Genomic DNA, 25,215 nt, shown 5'->3' on the forward strand with positions numbered 1-25,215 from the left:
GCCAAATACACAGTGTTTTGTACAATCATAACACACTGTGGAAAAAACTAATCTGTTCTCTCCAGTTTATATTCTTTTGGCAAACCATGAATCTACTGCTTCTGTTAAGCATCTGATTGTCAGATTTGAACAAACTGAATATTCATGGTGATGATTAACCATTTAGTGTCTAAAACAGAAAACACAATTTGTCCTAACAATTCTTATAGGTGAGGCATGCATATCTAAAGAGGAACCTTTTTTTTTTTTTTCAATAGTAGTTTTAAAGATATTTTAAAATAAGTAGGGTCAGAAAAATTAACAAAACGTATGATCACATAGACAGATCAGCATTTCCCGGGCATTCAGCTCCTCTCTGCAAATGTGATTAAATTTTCTTTGTTTGCACTTAAATTGTCATCTCAAACAGAAGGCATGCTTTTATTTATTTAAATAAATAAATAGTGCTTAAATCATCTCAGGAAGTCGCATACAGTTATATAGGTCCCCCAGGTTAAACTAAAGGTTTTATGGTTTGGATTGGGAGGGAATTCAAGGAATAAAAAGTCAGGGGGCGAGGAGGGGGGGTTGGGGGAGGAAAGGGGTATGACTGAGGGGTATCAAACAGCAAGCCAAATAACAGGGGGGTTGGGGGGGAGATAGAGATTTACCTTTGTAGGATAATTTCAGCCTTGGCACATTGTTCTTCCCATTTTGGTAGTTGGCTCTGGCTCAAAGCAGCACTCCCCAGAAGAGAGAGGCGATCTCAGTGAGCAGCCCATGCTGCAGGCTCAGTAGGTCTTTATGCTGCTTCAGGCTTCCCTCTTGTATTGAGCAGCCAGAGAAATTCAAACAATCTGAAAACTTTAACAGGGGAGGTACTGAGCAGACTTCAACCTGTTTGTGTGCGTTGATGGATAATGAACAGCTTCTCTGCCTACATCTGTGTAGGGCTCTGTGAGGTCTGCGATAGCCTGCTTCTTCCAAGAAAAAAATTCTCAATATCTGAGGTATATTTGTGCAGTCCAACTGGTTATTTTAAGTATCTGGACACTTTAAGTACCCTCTCTCTGGGCTTTTACTTGGATGGTGACGATGTGGCGCTGGAGAGCGGGGGCACTTCTCACAGGAGTTGGCGGAGGAGAAGCGCGAGGATGCTGAGCATCTTAAAGATGCAAAACCATTGTGGTGGCCGCCTTCTCTTCCAGGACGTGCTGAAGCCTCCCCAAGGTGAGTGGGCAAACTCAGGATGCCATGAGAGCCATCATGGGAGCCACCTGATCTTGGAGAGGAACCTGACCAGGCCCTTGTGGAGATGCAGACCTTCAGTTCTATGACTCCCTGGAGAACCACTTCTGGGGTGAGGAGGTGAAACTCATCAAGAAGATGGGCGACACCTGACTAACATCTGCAGGCTGCCTGCCCCAGGCTGGGCTGGGCCAGTCTAAAGACACTTTTTAAAATATATATATTTTTATTGGTTTCAGAGAGAGGAAGGGAAAGAGAAATATCAATGATGAGAAAGAATCATTAATCAGCTGCCTCCTGCATGCCCCCTCTGGGGATGGAGCTTACAACCCAGGCATGTGCCCTGACTGGGAATTGAATCCTGACCTCCTGATTTATAAGTCAACGCTCAACCTCTGAGCCACCCCAGCCAGACTAAAGACACTATTTTTTGTTGTTGTTGCTTTTTTCAATATATTATTATTGATTTCAGAGCAGAAGAGAGAGGGAGAAAGAAACATCAATGATGAGAGTGAGTATTGAGTCTGCAACCGGGGCATATACCCTGACCAGGAATGGAATCATGACCTCCTGGTTCATAGGTTGACACTCAACCACTGAGCCATGCCGGCCAGGCAGAAAGACACTTTTGACTGTCAAAGAGTGCTGTTGATATCAAGTGGATATACACAGTGATGCTGGGTGAATATACTACAATACATGGAATAGGTTCCTACAACAGAATTATCCAACCCAAATGCCAATGGTACCAAGGGCAAGGAATTCTGATTTACAGCTATCTCCTGGAATAGTTCTTAGAAATAACTTGATGAGTCATACTGATTACTTAAGTTTCAGTTTCCCATGAAGATTTTAATCAGTTGTCATGTTTCACTTTATATTTCCCTTTTTCTCATGTTGACAGGAAGAAATTAAAAAACAATACACTAATGATTTTCCCAAGGATCCACCCAAACCAATAGTCTTTAAAAAAAAGTTTGATATTCAAGTTCCACCTAATAATTTCAGTATGTTCAACACCCACTCAACAGCCAGATCTTTCTTCTCAATCTTGAAAATTTATTTTTCTTTAAAAATTTTTATGGGGTTTTGTTTCTTTGAGTTTCTAAACAATATGCAGAGATATCCAGGAGGGTTTTTTTCTTCTAATTTTATCATTGATTGCTTACTTGTTATCCATTTAAACTTTAATAAGCAAAAACTATCTCTTGAACCAGATACAGATGAGAGAAAGGAAGGGAAAGAAGTAGAAACAAGGAAGAAGAAAAAAAAAAACATAATAAAGGCACTAGAAATGTTTTCAAACATTGGAGCTCTATTAAGTTTTTCTACATCTTTGGTGAGGAGAAAATCTGGATTTATTTTATTTATTTATGTTTATTTTTTAAAATATATTTTCTTTATTGATTTTGTACAGAGAGGAAGGGAGAGAGATAGAGAGTTAGAAACATCGATGAGAGAGAGTCATCGATCAGCTGCCTCTTGCATACCCCCTACTGGGGATATGCCCGCAACCAAGGTACATGCCCTTGACCAGAATCGAACCCGGGACCTTTCAGTCCCCAAGCCGACGCTCTATCCATTGAGCCAAACCGGTTTCAGCTGGATTTATTTTTTTCACCCCGAGTAAACTGTTCAGTACCTTTTCTAAAATGTCAGGGAATTTCAATCACACAGTAGACAACAGGGATCATCATAGGCCCAGTTCCAACCCTCATGTACTTCAAAATTACCTGAGGATTTATCTTTAATTTTAAAGTTGGGGGCCCTTTCCCAGAATCAATATGTCTGGGATGAGGCCTAGTTAGCATTACTCTTTTTAAAAATATACATTTTTTTATTGATTTCAGAGAGAAAGGGAGAGGAGAGAGAGATGGAAACATCAATGTTGAGAAAGAATCATTGATTTGCTGCCTCCTGCATGCCCCCCATCAGGGATCCAGCCTTCCACCCCAGCATGTGGCCCTGACTGGAATCAAACCTGAAACCCTTCAGTCCACAGGCTGACTATCCCCTGAGCCAAACCAGCTAGGGCTAGCAATACTCTTAAAACCTCCCTAGATAATTCTACTGTGCAGTAGGAGGTTGGGATCCAATAAGCTATTCCAAGTCAGCTATTTATCAGATATGAAAGGTGAGGCTCATAGAGGTGAAGTGGCTTATCATTATTAGTCATTATTAGTCAGTCATTCAGGGAGCGGATCCTAGCTAGACTGCTGGGAATGGAATCAGCCCAATGCTGAAAATTCATTTTCTGAAAGTTTCCTTTTCTACACACACACACACACACACACACACACACACACACTCTTCCTTGTCTTTTTCTCTCTCTTTAATACATGTCTGTCTTGCATCATTCATGCGTGTGCTTATGCCCATGTCCACTCCCCCTGGCCAGGCTGGCTGTACCCTACCCATACACAATTCACGCACCGGGCCTCTGATATATATACTGAGTGGCCTGATTATTATGCGTTCAGAGATCATAATAATCTGACCAATCAGTGTATATGTTACAGGCCCAATACTTCCCAATGTCAGCTTTCCAGTGAAGCTGGTCTAATTGTCTCCTCTCAGTAAACACTCCCCCCCATGGTTAAATTAACTGTGGTTAGAGATAAGTCTGCTTTGCCAATCTGCCAGGGAATCACCACTTTTCTCCAGGTATCAGGAGAGTGGAGAAATTTCCAAAGAAAAATCAGGAGAAACAGGTGCTTGGCAGACACCAGTAATGGGAGACTCATCCAGGATCCCAGCCTCCCTATTTTCTTCCACCTCTTTCCACGACACAGCGCAAGTACAGAAAATGACATGGGCCAGGTGCGGTAGACCAAGCCTGAATGCATGGGCACCAAGGGAATGGACAATGCTCTTGCATAGGTGTGACTATCAATGTCTGGTGAATAAGAACACTTTAGGTAATTACCATAGAGAGCATTTAAAATAAGAAAATCCTGTCATTCAGCATTAACAATATTTTTGTTGTTGTTAATCCTCACTGAAGGATATTTTTCCCATTGATTTTTTGAAAGAAAGGGAGGGAGGAGGAGGAAGAGGAGGAGAGAGAGCGAGAGCGAAACGCTGATATGAGGGAGACAGCTTGATTAGTTGCCTCCTACACGCTACAGGGCAGGGAATCAAACTTGCATCCCAGGTACATGTAGTAGGGAATTGAACCCATGGCACTTCAGTCAACAGGCTGACACTCTAACCACTGAACAAAACAGGCCAGGTTAGCATTATTTTGATTTGTTTTAAAGTCTCAAGATCATAGTATAATATATACAATTCCCCTGTTCCTGTGTCTAAAGAAGATGTTATAGGCCTCATACAGTCACTGACCATTCTCCAGAAGGGTATGCAAAGGCATAGAATAATTCGTAAGACAAGCTCTCAGAAAATAGGAGCAAAGTTGGGTTAAGACTCCAGTTTATCCCAGCCAGCTGGTGTGACTCAGTGGTTGAACCTATCAACCAGGAGGTCATGGTTCAATTCCCAGTCAGGGCACATGCCTGGGTTGTGGGCTCCATCCCTAGTAGGGTGGGTGCAATCCATAGATGATGCTCTCTCATCCTTCATGTTTCTCTCTCTCTCTCTCCTTCCTCTCTGAAATATAGGTATATCCATATCCATATCCATATCCATATACATATACCTCCAGTTTAGAGATTTGCAGAAGTGCATACCATAAAATGAGCCATTTCTGTTTCCAGATGAGCAAACAGGCAGCGGTCTGGGGCATGTCTTCGACAAGTTCACGCAGCCAATAGTCATAGGTGTCCCTGGCTCCAGATTCAGTGGACTTGACATAATTGGCATCTCCTGACGCGGCCAGGTTTCCGCAAGGCCAAGTAAAGACTCAGAGAGGAATTCACACATCACTGACTCTGTTCTTCACAACCTTCACCTCAATCCCTTTCCAAAACAAAACAAAGGAAGCACTTACCGTTTTAGTTTCATTTTCACTGGGAGGAACTCTGCTTCAGTTTCACTATCTAGTTTCAGTTTTCTCCTTGGTTTCCAAGTTATTCTTCAACAACACGCCCCACAGTTTACCTCATTAGTCAGCTGTTTATGTCCCTTAAATAGCCCTGCCCTGGGGCTGAAACTTACCTGCAAACCTACAAGGCAGGTTGGTCCGATCTCCGTGGAGCCCATCCAGCTAACCAAATCACTGCAAACTGCTGCCTGAACTCTTAGCAACCATGAGGTAAGGATTTCTCTGCTTCTCTCCCTTTTTGCTTGAAGTTTTTTTGGGAAATGTTAATCATCACTGTCTCGACAGACTTAATTTCAGTGCTGACAGTCTCCTCACTCTTCTGTTTGAGCATCTGCTTGTGGACTGGGTGTGTGAGTGTGTGTGTACATTCGTAGACAGATAAATGGTTTTATTCATTCAGGCATTTTCATTTCTGTTAGCATCGCCTTGGGGAAACTTACTCATGTTAAAAAGCCCAAAAAAGAGGAGGGAAACAGGAAAAGAATTCCACGGGGACAAGATGATCCCATTCTCTGAAACGAATTTCTGCCAAACTCACTTCTGTCTGCCTTAGGGAGGGGATGGACAGTTTGCCTGGATAGAGAGATTGCTTGTAGCGGGCTCCCTCCCGTGGAGGGGTGGAGGGAATGCAGGACCCACACAGCTGTGGGCTCTGTGCTCCTTCATTTCAACTGGATTTGAGATCAGCAGATTACCTCCCTCCTGGGGAAGCCTTGATAGCCTCCTGTCCCCGGGTGGTGGCTGGAGTTCTGCCCTGGAGAACACCCATGTCTTCTTTCAGTAAAGGGCCGAAGGTGAGAATTTATTTATTGTCCCAACAGAATCTAGATTCAAACAATCCCTGATAGTGGCAGATTGAAAGAAGACATAAATCAAAATCGATCTGTACATTTCCCCTCAGAGCTCCAATGGGTAAAATTTTGAAGGGGCAAAAAGTTCCAGAAAATGCACATTTACTGGCCCTGATCAATCTTCCACCCCTCCTTTGGTCCACAGAAAGAGTGGTTTGTCACTGGTGGTGGTTGTTGTTGTCCTTTGGTCCACAGAAAGAGTGGTTTATCACTGGTTGTTGTTGTTGATATTATTATACGTACTTTAAAAGTAGCCATCACTTCCTACATGTTTATTAAATGCCAGCTGGTTTCTAAAATGATTGTGTAAGTTATTGTATTTCACCCTCAAAAGAAACCATGAGGCAAGTACCCATACTGATGGTTCAATAATGGATCTTGGATTTTAAAATGTTGAGATCACACAGGTAGTAAGTGATAGAGCTGAGTCAGGAATCAGTCTCTATTCAATGACACCTTATTTAATCTTTAAACCAATGTTTCTCAAAGGGTACCAATGGGGGTTTATGAGACAGCCTGCTAATTAGTTTTTACATGTTAATGTTTTGGTGTTGGTTTTTTTTTTTTTTTAACATGTACATGTACTAGAAAAATATACATACATAATTTGAAGAATTTCTGTTCAGGTTAGTGATATGGTTTTGTTATTACAATAAAATACATGTAAGGTAAAATCTGCCATTTTAACTAATTTTGAGTATACAATTTTGTGGTGTTTAATACATTTGCAATGTTGTGCAACTATCACCAGTATCTACTTCAAGAAAAGTTTCATGCCCTATCTGGTTTGGCTCAGTGGATAGAGTGTCGGCCTATGGACTGAAGGAGCCCAGGTTAAATTCTGGTGAAGGGCACATACTTTGGATGCAGGCTCGATCCCCATTAGGGGGCATAAGGAGGCAGCCAATCAATGATTCTCTCTCATCATTGATGTTTCTCTCTCTCCCTCTCCCTAATCAATTATACATAAATATATATACAAATAGTGTGTGTGTATGTGTGTGTGTGTGTATATATATATATATATATATTTATATATATATATATATATATATATATATATATATATATATATATATAGAGAGAGAGAGAGAGAGAGAGAGAGAGAGAGAGAGAGAGAGAGAGATGGGGGGAGAAAGAGAGAGAGCGAGAGAGAGGAGAGAATTTTCTTCCTAACCGGTTTGGCTCAGTGGATAGAGCATCAGCCTGTGGACTGAAAGGTCCCAGATTCAATTCCAGTCAAGGGCATGTAGCTTGGTTGCGGGCACATCCCTAGTAGGAGGTGTGCAGGAGGCAGCTGATTGATGTTTCTAACTCTCTATCCCTCTCACTTCCTCTCTATAAAAAAAAATAAATAAAATATACATTTTTTTAAAAAGAAAATTTTCATCACTCTGAGGGGAAACTCCATAGCCATTAAGCAGTCACTCCCCACTCACCCTTTAACCCAGGCCCTGACAACCATTAATCTGCTTTCTGTCTCTATTGATTTGCCTGTTGTGGATATTTCCTATAAATGAAAACACATCATATGTGGTCTTTTGTGACCAGCGTATTTCAATTAGCAAAATGTCTTCAAGATTCATCCATGTTATATAGCATGCATCAGAATGTCTTTCCTTTTTTATTTTATTTTATTTTATTTTATTTTATTTTATTTTATTTTATTTTATTTTATTTTATTTTATTGTTTAAGGTATTACAAATGGTAGTACATATGTCTCTTCCCCCCGTCCCCCCAACCTCCCTCAGTCTCCTCTACTCCCCAGCACTTGCCCTCATCCCTGTCTTTCTTTTTCTTTTTTCTTTTTTTTAATATGTTTTTATTGATTTCAGAGAGGAAGGAAGAGGGAGAGAGAGATAAAAACATAAATGATAAGAGAGAATGATTGATCGGCTGCCTCTTGCATGCCTCCCACTGGGGATCAAGCCCGAAACCCAGACATGTGCCCTTGACTACAATCGAATTTGGGACCCTTCAGTCCCAGGTTGATGCTTTATCCCCTGAGTCAAACCACCTAGGGCTGTATTTCCTTTTTAAGGTGAAATAATATTCCATTGTATGCATGTACCACATTTTGTTTATCCATTCATATCTTGATGGACACTTGATTTGCTTCCACCTTTTGGCTATTGTGAGTAATGCTATGAAGACAAATGTGCAAATATCTGTCCCAGTTCCTGTTTTCACTTATTTTGAGTAGATGCCCAGAAGTGAAATTGCTGAATCATATGGTGATCCATGTGCTTAATTTTTTGAGCAATCATCACCATTTCCCACAGCAGCTGCCCCATTTTACATTTCCACTATACACAAGGGTTCTAATTTCTCCACATCCTCACCAACACTTGTTATTTTCTGGATTTTTAAAAATATAATAGTAATCTTAATAGGTGTCAAGTGGTATCTCATTATGCTTTTGATTTCATTTCACTAATGATTGATGTTGAGCATCTTTTCATGTGTTTATTGGCCATTTGTTTATCTTCTTTGGAGAAATTGCCTACTCTAATCCTTTTCCCATGTTTTAATCAGCTGTTTATTTTTGTTGTTGAATTGTAAGTCTTGTGTATATAATCTGCTTATTAATCCCTTATCAGATACGTGATTAGCAAATATATTTTCCCATTCTGTGAGTTTTCTTTTCACAGTATTGGGAATGTCCCTTGATGCACAAAAGTTTTAAATTTTGATGACATACAACTAACCTATTTTTACTTTTGTTGTCTGTGCTTTTGGTATCCTATCCAAGAAATTATTGCCAAATACAATGTCATGGAGTTTTTTCTCTATTTTTTTTTTCTAAGATCGTCATAGTTTTAAGTCTTACATTTAGGTCTTTGATCCCCTTTGAATTGTTTTTGTTTTTTCTTTTTTGTATAGGCTGTAAAGCAAGCATGTCAAACTCTCGGCCGGCAGGCCATTTAAATAAATGAGACCTGTGGCACACCAGTCACGAGTTTGACATGCTTGTTTTACAGCCCATTCGAAAAAGAAAGGAAGGGTTCAGTTTCATTCTTCTGCATGTGGATAATCAGTTTTCCCAACACATTTATTGAAATGCTGATCTTTCCCCATTAAATGATCTTGGCACATGTGTCAAAAATTATTTGACAATTGTTATGGACTGAATTGTGCCCTCACCCCCTAATTCATGTTTGAAGCCCTAACCCCCAATGTGACTATATTTGGAAATCGGGCCTGTACATGAAACCCCTAATAGGAAAAGCTGACTATATTGAAACAAATCTGGCTGTAACTGGGCCCTGCCAGTTCAAACCTGTGGTGCTCAAGGGTCAACAGTATAGGAACTCTAAAAGTAAATAAATAAACAAATAAATAAATAAAATGTAAGGCAGGTATGTCCTTTGCAAGGCTAAGTTATATAATACATGTGAAGTGTCTTACCTGGCTTCTTTCCATTGGCTGTTTCTCACCTAACAAAGAAAATCTGCTTTTATTTCTATAGTGTGAACGCTGACGAAGATCAGGTCCGAGCTAAGCTGGAACAGTTGAGATGTCACTTTACGTGGAACTTGCTCATTGAAGACACTGTACTGTCTGATTTAGAGAACAGGGTCTTTAATGAAATTGAGTTCCTAGACAACAACTTCAATGTGGGAATACACAACCTCCTGGCCTATGTGAAACACCTGAATGGCCACAATAAGGAAGCCTTGGAGAGCTTGAAAGAAGCTGAAGACTTGATGCAGGCAGAACATGCTGACCAGTCGGATGCGATAGAGCTGGTTACCTGGGGCAACTATGCCTGGCTGTATTACCACATGGACAGACTGGAGGATGCCCAGATTTACCTGGACAAGGTAGAGAACACTTGCAAAAAACGTGCCAGCCCCTCCTGCTACTCAATCGAATGCCCTGAGATGGACTGTAAGGAAGGATGGGCCTTGCTGAAATGTGGAGGAGAGAATTATGAGCGAGCAAAAGCCTGCTTTGAGAAGGCTCTGAAAGTGGACCCTGAAAACCCTGAATTCAGTACTGGGTATGCAATTGTTGTCTATCGTCTGGATGTCATTAACAAAACATCACATGTTGGGGAGGCATTTTGTTTGGAGCCCCTAAAACGGGCCATCAGGCTAAATCCAAAAGATGTGTATGTTAAGTGTCTCCTCGCCGTAAAACTTCAGAAAATACGACAAGAAGCTGAGGGAGAAAAGTACATTGAAGAAGCACTGGCCAACATGTCTTCGCAGGCCTATGTCTATCGATATGCAGCCATGTTTTATCGAAAAAAAGGCTCTATAGATAAAGCTCTTCAGCTGTTAAAAAAAGCTTTGCAGGCAACACCTTCCTCTGCCCTTGTGCATCACCAGATGGGGCTCTGCTACAGATCACAAGTCTATAAACTAAGCAAAGCTACAAAATGGCAGCCTAGAGGACAGGATAGAGAAAATATTGACAGGATAACAAAATTAGCCATATCTCATCTTGAATTTGCTGTGGAACAAAAGCCAACATTTGATATTGCTTATCTACACCTAGCAGAGATGTACATACAGGCAGGCAGCTATAGAAAAGCTGAAGATGCTTATCAAAAACTTCTCCGCGTGAAATCACTTGAAGAAGAAACTATGCAAGAGTTGTATTTTCGCTATGGTCGATTTCAGGAATTTCAAAGGAAATCTGAAGTCGATGCAATTATCTATTATTTAAAAGCGATCAAAATAGAAAAGCCATCATCTGTAAGAGACAGAAGTATCAGTTCCTTGGAGAAAGTGGTTTTAAGGAAACTTCAAAGAAACGCGGTAGACATAGAAAGCTTGAGCATCCTTGGGTTCACCTACAAATTGAAAGGAGAAATGAATAAAGCCCTGGAGTACTATGAGCGGGCCCTGAGGCTGGCTGCTAACTTTGAGAGCCCTGTGGGACATGCTCCTTAGGCGCTGAAATATGGACCACTTGGACATTTCCTTTGATTTTATGTTATGGCGTGTTAATAATCTTTTCTGCTTGCTGCTTTCAGAAACATGTAACTTTTGAACAGTCACTCAAGCCTGATAAAATGTGACTTGTATTCAAAAAAGAGTGAAGTAGAATATTTATGCCTTTGCGTGTGTAAGAGAGGAAGAGAGCCATAAGCCATCTTTCTGTTAATGTTATGTAACAGAAATAACAGTTTGTTAAGTAAATTTGTAGCAAATAAAACACATCACTTACATTAAATAAAATGACTCATTCATTTGATCAACAAATAGTTTTCAGATGCTAAACATACTATGGCAATGTAAGGAAAATTCTTTTCTTCCACCTCTTAGGGTTCTTGACTGGGGCCTCATAATTTAGACTGAGGAAAATAAGAAGAGAAAAACAAACAAAACTTCATAAATATGCGTCTTACATACACATGAGGGTGGTACCTGGTGAGAAGTAACTCAAAGAGGTGGTTAGATCTTGGGCTTAGGTAGCATCTTAACAAAAGAACAAGACATTTTCAGAGAAGTGACCAGACAAAGGAAAAGAACTTTTGAGTTTCTAGGGTGACCAGATGACCCCAAAGAAGCAGGAGCCTGCAACAGTGTAGGTAGCAATTAGCAAAAACCTAGGCTAGGGCCCCTATCACTTTTTTACAATTGTGGCAGGTGCCCTGGCCATCCATGTCTCCGTTCCCATGATACTGCTAGAGGTGAAACTGCATTGGAACTAAGGACCTCTAGCCATATCTTGCCTCAGTTTCGATTACCCACCATCCGTGTGAGTCCCCAGCCAGACCAAATGTGATACAGACACCTCAGCTGGAGTCCTGTGCTCAAGGGAATATGCCTTCTTTGGCATTCCCCTTCATCTCCATCCTTTCACCCATGCCTCTTCCTGAATTCCAACACTGATTAATCTGAATTCAACATTTCTTCTCCTACGTCCACCTCCTATCTCTTGAAGGCTGTACTGTGAAAACTAATTTTTAAGAAATAGGCGTTACTTGAAGCAGTGATTTTCAGCTCAGGTTGGAGAAAGATACTAGAGAAAAGAAGAATTCTACCCCTCAGGGCAAAAAGAATCTGGCCAACTTCTGTAGACAGTTTTGGTTGTCACAACTACAGGGTTTTACTGACATCTAGTGGGTATATACAAAGATGCTGGGTAAACATCCTGCAATGCCTGAGATAGCTTCCTACAACAAAGAATTATCCAGCCCAAATGTCAATAGTACCAGGGCCAAGAAACTGATTTACATTCATCTCTTGGAAAGAGTTATTGAAAATGAGTGTTTATTTTGAAACTTGAGTATTTATCTATTACTTAAGTTTCATTTTCCCAAGCAGATCTTAGATCAGTTGCCAGGTTTCGCTCATCATTTCCTTTTTTCTCTAGTTGCTGTTCTCTACATGTTCATAAGAGGAAATTAATTAAAAAATGCAATATACTATTGATTTTTTTCCTAAGAATCTACCCAATCCAACAGTCTGTGAAAAAAAAATATTGATATTAAAATTCCATCTAGTAATTTCAGCATGTTCAACACCCACTCAACAGTCAGGCTTTTGTTTCTTCTCAATCCTGAAAGTGTATTTTCCTTTAACATTTTTACAGATGGCTTTTGTCTCTCTGAATTTGAATTTCTAAAACATATAAGTAGGTAACCAGGAGGTTTTCTCCTTTGATTTTTACTAGTGGTTGCTTATTATTCATTCAAACCTTAATACGCAGAGACTGTCTCTTTGCCCGGAGACAGCTGAGAGAAAGGAAGGGAAAGAAGTAGGAACAAGGGGGGTGGGGGGTGGGGAAATGCATGATCAAGGCACTGGAAAATTTTCAAACATTGGAGCTTTATTAAATTTTTCTGCATCCTTAGTAAGAAGGAAATTCTAGGTTTATTTTTCTACTGAAACCATTCAGTACCCTTCTAAAATGTGTTTTCCCAGTTAACATAAATATTACAATAGCCTACAAGCCACCACCATACACATTACCTCTCTGATCTCATCATGTCTTAGACCTTTTCCCTGCTCTCTTCACTCCAATCACATCATCCGGGCTAGCCAACTATAGCCCTACCGCCAGGCCTTTATGCTTGCTATCTCCCTGCCCCGCACACACTTCCCCCTACCTGCATATCCACTCATTGCTCCATCGCCACTTTCTGTGAAATTTTCCCTCACCCATGTATCTACAACAGAAAAATACACTGAACTGCAACCCTCTCTATGCTTTTTTGCATAGAACTATCTTATATACAATGTTTTATTTGTTCTTTATCTTAATCTCATGCACTAGAAAATAACTCCATAAAGGATAGATCCTCTGTATATTTAATCCATTGCTGTTATCAATAGTGCCTGAACAACCTGTGGTTCTTAGCAGTTGCCCGATAAAATAAATGAATGAATGAATGAATGCTTGAAGTTGAAGGAGACTAAGATTTCAATGTGTGGATCGTTAGCCTTTTTTTTTTTTTTTGCTTAGATTGGCAGTACCACCCCCATCTTTATTGGGACCTTGGAAGCACTGTTGGCATGGGCACAGAAGGCAAACACTATACAATTGTAAGGTGTGTGTGTGTGTGTGTGCATCAACTTCTCTACAAAGCTATTCAGCAGTACCTACCAAAATTTAGAATACATATACATTTTGACCCCAACGTTTATCTAAATGTACCCAATGGAAATAATGGCACCGATGTGCGCACACCACTGCAATGCTGTGTATTGCTTTCGTTTCAGCTTAGGATGCACAAGGGCTGTCCAGAGTGTCACTGCCACTCTTACAACAAAAATAGCACTGAACTATCTGTCCCTTTATCAATATTAACATTTTTAAAAGGTTCATCTTGTGGCACGGGGACTTCAGGGAGACCAAGGTCCAGAGGCCCAGCTGCAAATTTCACTCCAAATGACTCTGAGCTCCGCAAAGGTCCCCCCCTAGGTTCGCGGGAAGGGGGCGTTGCGGGAGAAGGCGGCCCCCAGCCATCCCGTCCAGAAGTTTCCGTTTCCTAGGCCTGGACTCCGCCTCGTCAGGGATCAGATTCCCTTCCCAGTGGCCTTTTCCCCGCTCAGGCCCGGCCTGTAACAAAGACGAACGCGCCCGGGCCCCCGACCCAGCCCTGCGGACGCCTGGCGGGGAGCGCGCGCCCGCCGCGCACGCGCACAGGCACGCGCACAGGCACGCGCCCGCCCGCCGCCCGGCAGCGCAGCATCCCGGTGCCGCGGAGGGAGAAGCCGAGGCCACCGCCGCCCGCCTGGACGCCCCGCGGAGCCCGGCACCATGAGGTGAGGCTGCCCCGGCCTGTCCCCCTCGCCGTGCGCGGGCCTTTGTGTCTCTGTTCCGTTCCGTGTCCAGCGCAGCGGCCCGCGAAGAGGCCGGACCCCCATCCCCCTCCGGGCCCAGCAGCTCCCCGCGAACCTGGTCCGGGTCCCGGGCCTCTGGGATCGGGCCTGTCGGGGAGGGTGCCCGATCAGACTGGTCTCCTCCGGAGTCCCGATCCCCGCCAGGCGGCCCCGGTGGGGCCGTGCCCAGGCGATGCGCCCCGGAGGTTCGTCCCCTCCCCGCGCCTCCCCGGGGCGGCGCCGGCGGGGCCCGCGCGGGGGACCAGGGCCCTCCGGCCGGACCGCTACGTGGCGCGGGTCCGACCCGCAGGCCCGCCGCCGCCCTCCCCTCCCCCGGGCTGCAGCTGCCGTGCAGTTGTCTCCTCCTGCCTCGTCGCCTTTCTGGATTCGGGGTCTGATGAGGGCTTCCCTGCCCGCCCGTGAGCCGCCTGTGCACCGCGGACACGTTGGTTATTGTTCCGCCCAGTCCGCTATTTGCGGAGGATTCCTTTATCCAGGGCGGATGGATGGGGGCGGCGCCTACCCGTGCCCCTTGGGGCACCCCCAGGCCCTGCACCCCGCCCTGTGCGTGGTCCGGGAACCAGCCCTGTGTATAGGGCCGAGGAGGAAGGAAAGGTTCAGACCCTGGACGCCTGCAGCAGATAACCCTTTGTTCTGCTAGCGGGGTGACCCAAAGCGAAGTGGTGTAAGCTCCGTGAGCCTGTTTCTTATCTGTCGAAAATGAATGGCATCCATCTCATAAGACTCTTCATTAGAAGTAAAATAATAATAATAATAATAATAATAATTAAAAGTCCCCAACTTCTAGCATTTGTAAGGAGGGAGGGAGGGATCTGAAAGGGCCCGTAGGAACCAGGAGGAAAAGGGTGTGCCCTGGACATCTGTAGGGTGGGGTGGGGTAGGGTGGGAGAGGGGAGTACTCCATGGGGAGTGAGATGGGCTCCCAAGGACAGTGAAAGTCTGCTTCTCACTGGGGGGGGGGGGAATGCTGAAAGATAAATGTTGCCTCTTCAGGCACAATAGCCTCTCTTTTCCAGCTTCCCAGAGATAAAATATTAACTTGACACAAAGTTTAAGAAGTAAAACTTCTCATGGCCGGCCTGATGGGCAGAGCACTCAGGGGCAGGCTGAATGCCCCTTTCAGATCTCACACCCACACCCATAAGCCGCCCTCCGCATTGTCTTGGGCTGCGGAGGTAGAACCCTGGGAACAGAGCCAGGGTTCACGTTCCTCTGTGGCTGGGCAGGGAGCTGACAGGCTCCTATCGCAGTGAATCTGGGCAGGCTGGGAAGGCCCTGGCAAAACTTACCCATGATGGTGCAGTTACAGCAGAGAAAGGGACAAGTACTTATGGGGGAATCATACTAGGCTTCCCAGTGAGGACTAGCAGAAACAGTTCAAAACCTGTTTTCAAAACCCAAACATAGAGCCAGACAGGGAACATGCCAAGATATAAAGACAAATGGAGAGGGAAGGCTGAACTGGGAAAAGTTTGGAGCCATTAGCAGAAGGGAAGAATTAGAAGGGATTCCTTCATCTGATATTTAGGTGTTTTTTATGCTAAGCCTACATTTCTGGACGTGCCAGAAGCTGCCAATCTGTAAGTCCATTCACTCATTCATTCATTTATAAGTACTCATTTATTGAACTTCTATTATAGCTGGAATAATAGATGTTAGGGACACAGAAATAAAAAAAAATTAAAATTAAAACCAGGTCTCTATTCTCATGGGTCTTCCATTTAACTGAGGGAAATAGACAAATAGTATATAAATGAGTAGCCAACATAATCCAGAAAGTGGTAAGAGCGATAAGGAAAATAAGGCAGTGTAATGGCCAAAGAAAAGGATCTAGAATGGAGGAGGCTATTTTAGATAGTGAATATTTGAGCTGAGTTATGGGAGAGAGTCACTCAGAGATTTAGGACCAGAGCATTCTAAATGGAGTAAAAACAACAGGTGTAAAAGTCCTTGAACTTGGTATGTCACTACAGGAAGAAGGTCACTGTGAATGAGGAGGGAGAGTAGTAGAAGAGAAGGATGGATAAAACACAGCCAACTCCTCTAAGAACTTGTAGGATATGGCTGGATGAGTATCTAAGGGTGTTGGGAGTCATTTGGAGATTTTAAGACTGACATAATCTGGTTTATATTTCCAAAAGTTTACTACTTATTATATGGGGACCAAGAGTAAAAGCAGAGAGACTAATTTTTTCCCCCCAGCTCAAAGGAAAGGTAATTGTTGTTTATAGTAGATAAATAGCAGTGGGAATGGAGAAAAGTAGGTGGGTTTGAAATGTAGCTGGGTGGTAGAACTAACAGGACTTCCTATTGGATTTGTATGAAGATTGAGAGAAGAGGAACCAAAAATTATTCCTCAGTTTTGACCTGTGGAACTAAGAGGTGCCAAACAAGGTGAGGAAGACAGGGAAGAACAGACTCAGGGATCTAAATTTCTGTATTTTATTTGAACTAAAAATGAGATAAGTCTGGAATTCAGAGGAGAGATCAGAGATAGAGGAAATACTTTGGAAGGGCATCTGCTATACAACAGCAAGTCTCTAATTGGGTTGTGCAGAAAAGTTTTTTAAAAAAATATATATATATTTCTTTATTGATTTCAGAGAGGAAGGTAGGAGAGAGAGATAGAAACATCAATGATGAGAGAGAACCATTGATTGGCTGCCTCCTACATACCCCTCACTGGGGATCGAGCCCACAACCCAGACACGTGCCCTTGGCCGGAATCGAACCTGGGACCCTTCAGTCTGCAGGCCAACACTCTATCCACTGAACCAAACCGGCTAGGGCCGGGAAAGTATTTTAATTCACTTATCTTAACACGTTAGGCGCCCAGTTAGTCACTGGTGACTGATACTGTACTTTCTGTCCGGAAGACAAAACAGGCTGGGTGCTTAACATGTGAATAATGATACTTATATCTTTGTTAGCTAAGATTCTTGCACTTCCTTCAGATCACCTTTAACACATTTTTGCCCAGCTCTCTTGTTTGAGAGAGTCACTAATTGTCTTTAAATAAATATGTATCTCTGCCACTCCCTATCTGAAGCACTCGGTGAAGCACATCCTGGTGAGAAGTAGCCCATCTCAAAACAGTTTCAGCAAAGTAGAATGCTTCGACCTTTAGGGCTTATATATGAAATTGTTGTTTTCTTAGCCTGAGACTTTTATCTGGTCTGTTTTTTCCAATGGTCAGTCACACAAACCTCTTACCTGCTCTTTAAGCTTCTCTGAAATCCCTTCTTGTTTTCTCTTTAGGGACTCCTTCAACAAAGTGAATTTTATATACATTAGATATATCCTGTGTTTTAAAGAAAACTATTTTATGAAAAGCAACCCTCCAATTTGTATATGAGAAGTGGTATAATAATATGGTTGAGCCAAAACTGGTTTGGCTCAGTGGATAGAGCGTCGGCCTGTGAACAAGGTCCCAGGTTCGATTCCAGTCAAGGGCATGTATCTTGGTTGCAGGCACATCCCCAGTAGGGGGTGTGCAAGAGGCAGCTGATCAATGTCTCTCTCTCATCGATGTTTCTGACTCTATCCCTCTCTCTTGCTCTCTGTAAAAAAATCAATAAAATATATATTTTTAAAAATAATATGGTTGAAAGGCATAGCTTTTGGCTCAGCACTTTATAGCGGTATAACTTTAGACATGTAATTTAAACTCTCTGCCAGTACTCATCATAAAATTGTGAAAATATTATTGATATTAATGTGTTTTTATTGAGTTTTAGAGAGAAAAGAAGTGAGAAGGATAGAGAAATAGAAACATCATCAATTGGCTATCTCCTGCATGCCCCCCTCCCTACTGGGGATCAAGCCTGCAACCCAGGATTCGAACCATCAACCTCTTGGTTTATGAGTCGATGCTCAACCATTGAGCCACAACAGCCAGGCAAGAGGTTTTTATAAAAATTAATGTAATTTGCCGAAACCGGTTTGGCTCAGTGGTAGAGCATCGGTCTGCGGACTGAAAGGTCCCAGGTTCGATTCCGGTCAAGGGCATGTACATTGGTTGTGGGCACATCCCTGGTAAGGGGTATGCAAGAGGCAGCTGATCGGTGTTTCTCTCTCATCGACATTTCTAGCTCTCTATCCCTCTCTCCTCTCTGTAAAAAAATCAATAAAATATATTTTTAAAAAATTAATGTAATTTATATAAAATGCTTGGCACACTGGTTGGCATGTAGTAAACCTTCAGTGAATTATAGTTTTAGTTATTTGTTTTTTTGAGTACTCATATGATTTTAGACAGTATATTCTAAGTAGTATATATTTATACTGTTGAATTGAATGTACAGTAAACACGGTGATATGCATAAAGTTTTCAAATATATCCTTGTTTGTATTTGTATTTAATTTAGCTCTTCACCTTCAGTAAAATAGCAGAAATTTAAAGTGAATGAGAGCTCTAACCTGTTAGGCTTGAGGCCTTTTTACCCATTAAGCCCCAAGGTCCACTTTCTTAACTGTCCCAAACCATAGCCACCAGTCCTATGTGACAAGTTAAATAAAGTAAGTAAAACAAAAATCCAGTTTCTTCATTGTACAAGCTGCTGCATTTCAAATGACCAGTGGCCATGTGTGGCTAATGTTTACCATATTGTAGAACACAGATATGAATATTTCCATCAGGGCAAGAAGTTCTGTTGGAAAACTCTAGTCTAGACCGGTAGCCACTGAAATGTGGGACCTGTGTATATGGTATGTGTATATTTATATATACAAACAGAGAGAGAATAAATGTGGAAAATTATAAAAATGGAAATTAATAAGCTAATTTAAATGTCTAGTAGATAAATTCAATTTTAATATTTACATTTAGTATTTATAAAAATTGGAAAACATTTCTTGGAGAAGTATATTAGATTATGTGCCCAGACTGGAATCAACCCCACAACCTTTGGGGATGATACTTGAACAGACTGTGCTACCCATTAAATATTGGTTTTATTTTTTTCATAACTGCTACTAATTTTGCAGTTAATCCAGTTCTCTAATTTTTCTGTCACTTTTGGCTACTAGGATAGCCCCTTTCCAATTCCTACAAGCCAATTCATTTAAATCTCATATTTCCTCCTCTCCAACCCCAGCAAATAGTGTTATAAGTGCCACGAAGAACAGGAAAATGTGATTGACTAGACTTCAGGATGGACTAGCAAGGTGGGGTGTAGCTTTTCTCTAAGGTAGTCAGGTAGCTCTCTTCAGAGAGCTGAGATGTGAGCCAAAGACCAGAATTAACGAGAATAAGTAAGCCCTGAAACTCTCTTAGGAAGAATAAGGGAATAAAAAAGAAGGTACAAATGCCCTGTGATAGTACATATTTGGCATAAGAAATAATAAACAGTAAAGATTTTTTGAAGGCCAGTATGGCTGGAGAGCAGTGTGTGAAAGGAAAGTGGTACAAAATGAGGCTAGAGGAATAGACATGGGCTGGAGATGAAGGGCACAGCAACCAGGGTTAGGAGTTTGGGGCTGGAGATTAAAATTGGAGCATTAATAATTAAATTTAAAAAAATTGAATCACTTCTCTTTGTGGTCCATCTTTCTTGCAATTCAAGTGATAATAGACATCTTCGAATTAACACTGCCAAGTAGTCCTCTTGATTTATCCACTCAGCTCTTAAAGTCAGAAGCATAGCAATCATCCGTGCTTCCCTCATCACCCCATGGCCTTCCCCACACCCAGTTCACCAGAAAGATCTATCAGTTCTGCCTCCAAAATCTAACAATGCAGAGCTCAATAAACCTCTACTACAACCTGAGTGTACGCTTGCATAATCTCTCCTTGGATTACATCAACAGCTGCCTTCGTGTCTCTTTTAGGGAGATTTGCTTTGGCCATGCTACCCATTTCCTGCCAGGCACCCATTTCCTTCTCTTGCTTCATTTTTCTCCTTGGCATTCTTAGCATCTCACATATTCTATATTTTGTCTCTTTATGGCACATCCCATCCCCTGTTAGAATGTAAGCTACATGAAGTCAGAATTATTTTTTTTTCTGTTTTGTTCACTGCTGTATCCCCAACCTGAGCAGTGTCAGGCATATAGTAGGCTCTCGATAACTATTTGTTGAGTAAATAGCTGTTGCACTAGTTTCCCAACTTCCTCTCTTGACTCTCTATGGTCCATTCTCCACAGAGCATCCAGAACTTTTTAAAGCTTAGATCAAACATTTTCCTTTCCCTACTTAATTTTTCTCCAAAGGTTTCCCATTGCAGTTAGAGTACAGTTTAAGTCAGCTGCCCCTGCCTACTACTTCTCATCTACTCTCCTTTTTGTTTATGCTTCAGCCCCACTTCCTTGTGTCCCCTGAACACTGCCAAATTTATTCCCACATCAAGGCCTTTGCACTTGCTGGTACCTCAGCCCAAACCATCTGACACTTTGGACCAGATCATTCTTGGTGGTTGGGGCCGACCATTCCTTCTGTGGTGACAAACAAAATGGTCTCCACACATGACCAAAGGTCCCCTGAGAGTTAAAATCACCCTGGCTTCGAAGCACTGGCTTAGACCATTCTGCCCTCAGATCGTTTATGACAGCCTCCTTTTCATTGTTGAGATCATACTTCAGTTGCTCCTTTTCACAAGGGCTGTTCCTTAACAATCATAACTAAAGTATCCCCCACCAGCAGCAGCACTCAATCCCATTACTCTGATTTTTTTTCTTCTTCTTAGCACTGGTTACTGTCTGTATGTTGTCCACTGATTTGTATGCATGTTTATTTTCTGTCAACACCTTTTGTTCCTTTTCCAGAACAGAGTTACTGTGAAGTAAGGGCCTTTTCTTAGCTCGTAGTTTATGGGAATATAGTAGTTTTCTATCAATGGAAAATAACTGTACACATTAGAGATCTAGTATAAAGTTATAGTAGCCTATGATTTAACTCTAAGACCCAATAAAAGATAAAAGTTGCTATTAAGAATAGTACTGTGGTTTAAAAAGTGTTTCCTTTGTTCAGAAACTAAAACGAATTTTATCTTTGACAGTGAGCTTCCTGAGGACTCCCTGAAGACCGTTCTGTTGGAGTTAGAATGTCACTTCACCTGGAATCTACTCAAGGAGGACATTGATCTGTTTGACGTGGAAGACACAATTGGGCAACAGCTTGAATTTCTGACGACAAAATCCAGACTCACTCTCTATAACTTACTGGCCTACGTGAAACACCTAAAAGGCCAGAACAAGGATGCCCTGGAGTGCTTGGAACAAGCAGAACAGATAATCCAGCGGGAGCACTCTGACCAAGAAGAAGTGCGAAGCCTGGTCACGTGGGGGAATTACGCCTGGGTGTACCATCACATGGGCCAGCTGAAAGAAGCCCAGGAGTACGCAGACAAGGTAGGGGACGTCTGCAAGAAGATGTCCAGCCCTTTCAACTACAGGTTGGAGTGTCCCGAGATTGACTGTGAGAGAGGGTGGGCCCTTCTGAAATTTGGGGGAAAGTATTACCAAAAGGCTAAAGCGGCTTTTGAGAAGGCTCTGGAAGTGGAACCAGACAACCCAGAATTTAACATCGGTTATGCCATCACCGTGTATCGGCTGGATGATTCCGACCGGGAAGGGTCTGTGAAAAGCTTCTCTCTGGGCCCTCTGAGGAAGGCTGTCACCCTGAACCCGGATAACACCTACATCAAGGTCTTCCTGGCACTGAAGCTTCAAGATGTACACGCGGAAGCCGAAGGGGAAAAGTACATTGAAGAGATCCTGGACCAGATATCCTCCGAGCCTTATGTCCTCCGTTACGCGGCCAAATTCTACAGGAGGAAAAACTCCTGGGACAAAGCCCTTGAACTCCTGAAAAAGGCTTTGGAGGTGACCCCGACCTCCTCCTTCCTGCACCACCAGATGGGACTCTGTTACCGGGCCCAGATGATCCAAATCAAGAAAGCCACGCGCAACAGGCCCAAAGGCAAAGACAAACTGAAGGTGGACGGGCTGATTACGTCTGCTATCTCTCACTTCAAGGCAGCCGTGGAACGAGACTCCATGTTCGCCTTCGCCTACACCGACCTGGCCAACATGTATGCCGAGGGAGGCCAGTACAGCAACGCCGAAGACATTTTCCAGAAAGCCCTTCGCCTGGAGAACATCACGGATGACCACAAGCATCAGATCCACTACCACTACGGCCGCTTTCAAGAATTCCACCGTAAGTCAGAAAACACTGCCATCCACCATTACCTGGAAGCCCTCAAGGTCAAAGACCGGTCGTCCCTGCGTCCCAAACTGACGAGCGCGCTGAAGAAACTGGCTACCAAGAGGCTGGGGCACAACGCGGCAGACCTGCAGAGTCTGAGCGCCCTCGGGTTCGTGTACAAGCTGGAAGGGGAAAAAAGGCAGGCTGCCGAGTATTATGAGAGGGCCCAGAAGGTAGATCCAGAAAACGTGGAATTCCTCACGGCCCTCTGTGAGCTTCGGCTTTCCACTTAGCTATATTTTCTAGGAAACCGGTTTTAAAGCTCTTCTCTTTATTTGGGGTTCTTACACTTTGGTTGATTGTTTTTATCCGTTCAGTACAGAGTCAGTTTTTATTGAGTCATTATCGTGTACCAGGCATCCTGCTAAGTACTTTATGTACATGAGGATGAGTCACTTGTTTTCTACTTTGAAAATTAAAATACTATAACTCACTAAGAAACAGCAACGTTCCAGCTGTTTTCACTTAAAAATGACATGGCCATTATGATGACTTTATGCCCTTGATGGCTGCTGTTTATAAGGATATTTCGATTAAATTTTATCAAATTTCCCATATTACTCACTGAGGCGGTGAGTATAATCTTACATAAATCTCTGACACCAAGGTCAGGAACACTGTTTCAGGAGTGCAACATTTTAAGTTCTTAGTTATGTAGCTTACAAAAGGTAGAACCTTCCAGTTATGGATGTCCTGACTTCAATGAGGATATTTAACCATCAACCTAAAGATTCCTCTTCGTTGAAAGAAAAAAGTTCAAAATAAAAAATTGGTCATTTCTGATGACTCAATAAAAAAAAACAAAAAAAAAACTAGAACATGAGAAAAAAGTATTATCTCCTAGTATGTTCATTACGTAGCTAGAAACAGTGATGAGAAAATAATGGATAATGGAAAATCCACTAGTCTCAAGCTTCTCTTGTTCTTTAACTAGAAGAATATGCCTAAACTGAATCTAGATTAAATTAATTTTATTTTTCCCAATTAGAATTGCAGTGTTTTTAGGTTACAATCATTGAAATAGAAAGCAGACCAACAGAAAATTTGAAATAATGATATGCAAATTCCTAAAGAAGAAGTCCCTAACCTATATCTCTAGATTACTAAAATTTCAATGATTTAGTTTTGGGTCTGGACTGGGAAGAATTCTCATACCCCCAGTTTCTGGCTTTTGGTTAATTGTTTTAGAATTTCAACTTCTGTGAAGCTATTTCTTTTATCTGAAGTTTTCAGATTGCCATGCTTTCCTATAGATCATCCAGTAATAGGTAACCCCAGCTTTTAGTTTTAATATCCACCTTGAAGGGTCACTGTTTAAGGGCTCTGATCTCAAGGGATTTAAAAAAATATTGTTATTGTTGAAAGTATTACTGATGTCCCCCTTTTCCCTCCAATGACTTCTTCCCCCCGCCCCCTGCTCCTGCTCCCTCCCTAGGTTGGGATATTGCTAAAAGTGGCTTCTATAGGTATTTCTTTGATTATGTTTACTATCAGTATTAGTGGAAAAGTGTGCCATGTGATATAATTCTCTATACTGCCAATGTATCTTAAAACTAATGTGTATGTGTATGTGTTTTACTTTTTGTTGCTATTTTTATTTTTTATGGTTTTGTTGTAGTGAATTATCATTGTAAAATTTCCAACAATGCAGAAGTATATGACTTTAAGAGCACTCCCCTTACCCTACTCCAATCCTGCACCCTTAAGGTAAACTGTTAGAAATTTGATATGTATTCTTCCAGATGTTTTTTTTTTTTAATGCACATTCAAACATGCATATATACTGCAGTGTATCTCATGAATTAAATTCTTTTTAATGTTTGTTTTACTCAAATCCCTGCTGTTTTTATTTATTTCATTCATTTTGTTTATTCAAAAGGAAGAACAGGGAAGGGAATGATCTTTACTCAAATATTTTAGAAATTCGGGACTAGAATATTTTATTTTGCAGAAATCATTTTCCCTTATTGGGAATAATGTAATTACGTTGTGCTCCCAACTAGGCACTTGACATGTAATAAAATACAGTTATTGTATCATAACAAAGATAACTATAAGCCACTATATTTAAATATTAGGCATTCAGATCTATGAAATGATCTTAAAGCTCATTAGATAGTAAATATTGAAATATATAAGAAGTAATAACATGCTAAGAAAGTATAAAAAACAGTATGAATGAACTAAAATTAATATGTTTATAATAACTAAATTTTGTCAATAATTGTACATTTCTTCCTAAAATGTATAACTGTTTGGAAATTATTTCATAGGTTTAAAAAAGGCCCCAGAGTTCACTTTATTAATTAACCATAAAAACTTCAAGTTTTGATGACGAGTTATCTTCCCAAATGATAACTTCATCTTCAGATAGTCCTTATTCTTAGAAATGTATTCCTTCCGTTTAACTGAAGAGTATGGCCTGAAGTTCACACATTTTAGTCTGTCTTTATGGACTTCAGAGATCTTATCCGTTTTTTTTGTTTGTTTGTTTAGACCAAAAATATGCCCAGGGAAGTGGTTTTAATTGCCCTTTTGGGTGATTTGAGCCTTCGGGAAGAGAGAAGTCCCTCTTTCCAGATCTCCAAGTGATCTTGGAAACTATTTTATTGATCAGTAAAGCTATG

At 41.7% G+C, this 25,215-nt stretch overlaps 2 protein-coding genes and 1 long non-coding RNA gene across 5 annotated transcripts; 2 read left to right on the forward strand and 1 right to left on the reverse strand.

Annotated features, from left to right (window-relative positions):
- Window positions 1-1,721: 1,721 nt before the first annotated feature.
- On the reverse strand, window positions 1,722-9,596 carry LOC123652379. 2 transcript variants are annotated; one of them, XR_006741691.1, is made up of 3 exons: window positions 9,488-9,596; window positions 4,914-5,142; window positions 1,722-2,190 (listed from the first exon to the last, which is right to left on the reverse strand). It is a non-coding gene; the product is annotated as an uncharacterized LOC123652379 (long non-coding RNA). The 2 variants fall into 2 exon arrangements; XR_006741692.1 differs by lacking the exon at window positions 9,488-9,596 and adding an exon at window positions 5,174-5,268 and having other exon boundaries at window positions 4,914-5,085.
- Window positions 5,298-11,273, forward strand: LOC118719273 (interferon-induced protein with tetratricopeptide repeats 1). Its single transcript, XM_036438510.2, has 2 exons — window positions 5,298-5,437; window positions 9,549-11,273. Exons 1-2 carry the CDS (start codon window positions 5,433-5,435, stop codon window positions 10,978-10,980), a joined length of 1,437 nt encoding a protein of 478 aa, XP_036294403.1. The 5' UTR covers window positions 5,298-5,432; the 3' UTR covers window positions 10,981-11,273.
- Window positions 5,353-23,408, forward strand: LOC118719272 (interferon-induced protein with tetratricopeptide repeats 5). Of its 2 annotated transcripts, none has more exons than XM_036438508.2 (2): window positions 5,353-5,437; window positions 21,378-23,408. In XM_036438508.2, the coding sequence occupies exons 1-2, from the start codon at window positions 5,433-5,435 to the stop codon at window positions 22,819-22,821; spliced, it is 1,449 nt and encodes a 482-aa protein (XP_036294401.1). In that variant the 5' UTR covers window positions 5,353-5,432; the 3' UTR covers window positions 22,822-23,408. The 2 variants fall into 2 exon arrangements, with proteins under 2 accessions (XP_036294401.1, XP_036294400.1); XM_036438507.2 differs by lacking the exon at window positions 5,353-5,437 and adding an exon at window positions 14,069-14,304.
- The last annotated feature ends 1,807 nt before the right edge of the window (window positions 23,409-25,215 follow it).

Source organism: Pipistrellus kuhlii, unplaced genomic scaffold, assembly GCF_014108245.1.
Source record: "Pipistrellus kuhlii isolate mPipKuh1 unplaced genomic scaffold, mPipKuh1.p scaffold_m20_p_15, whole genome shotgun sequence".
Lineage (NCBI taxonomy): Eukaryota > Metazoa > Chordata > Mammalia > Chiroptera > Vespertilionidae > Pipistrellus > Pipistrellus kuhlii.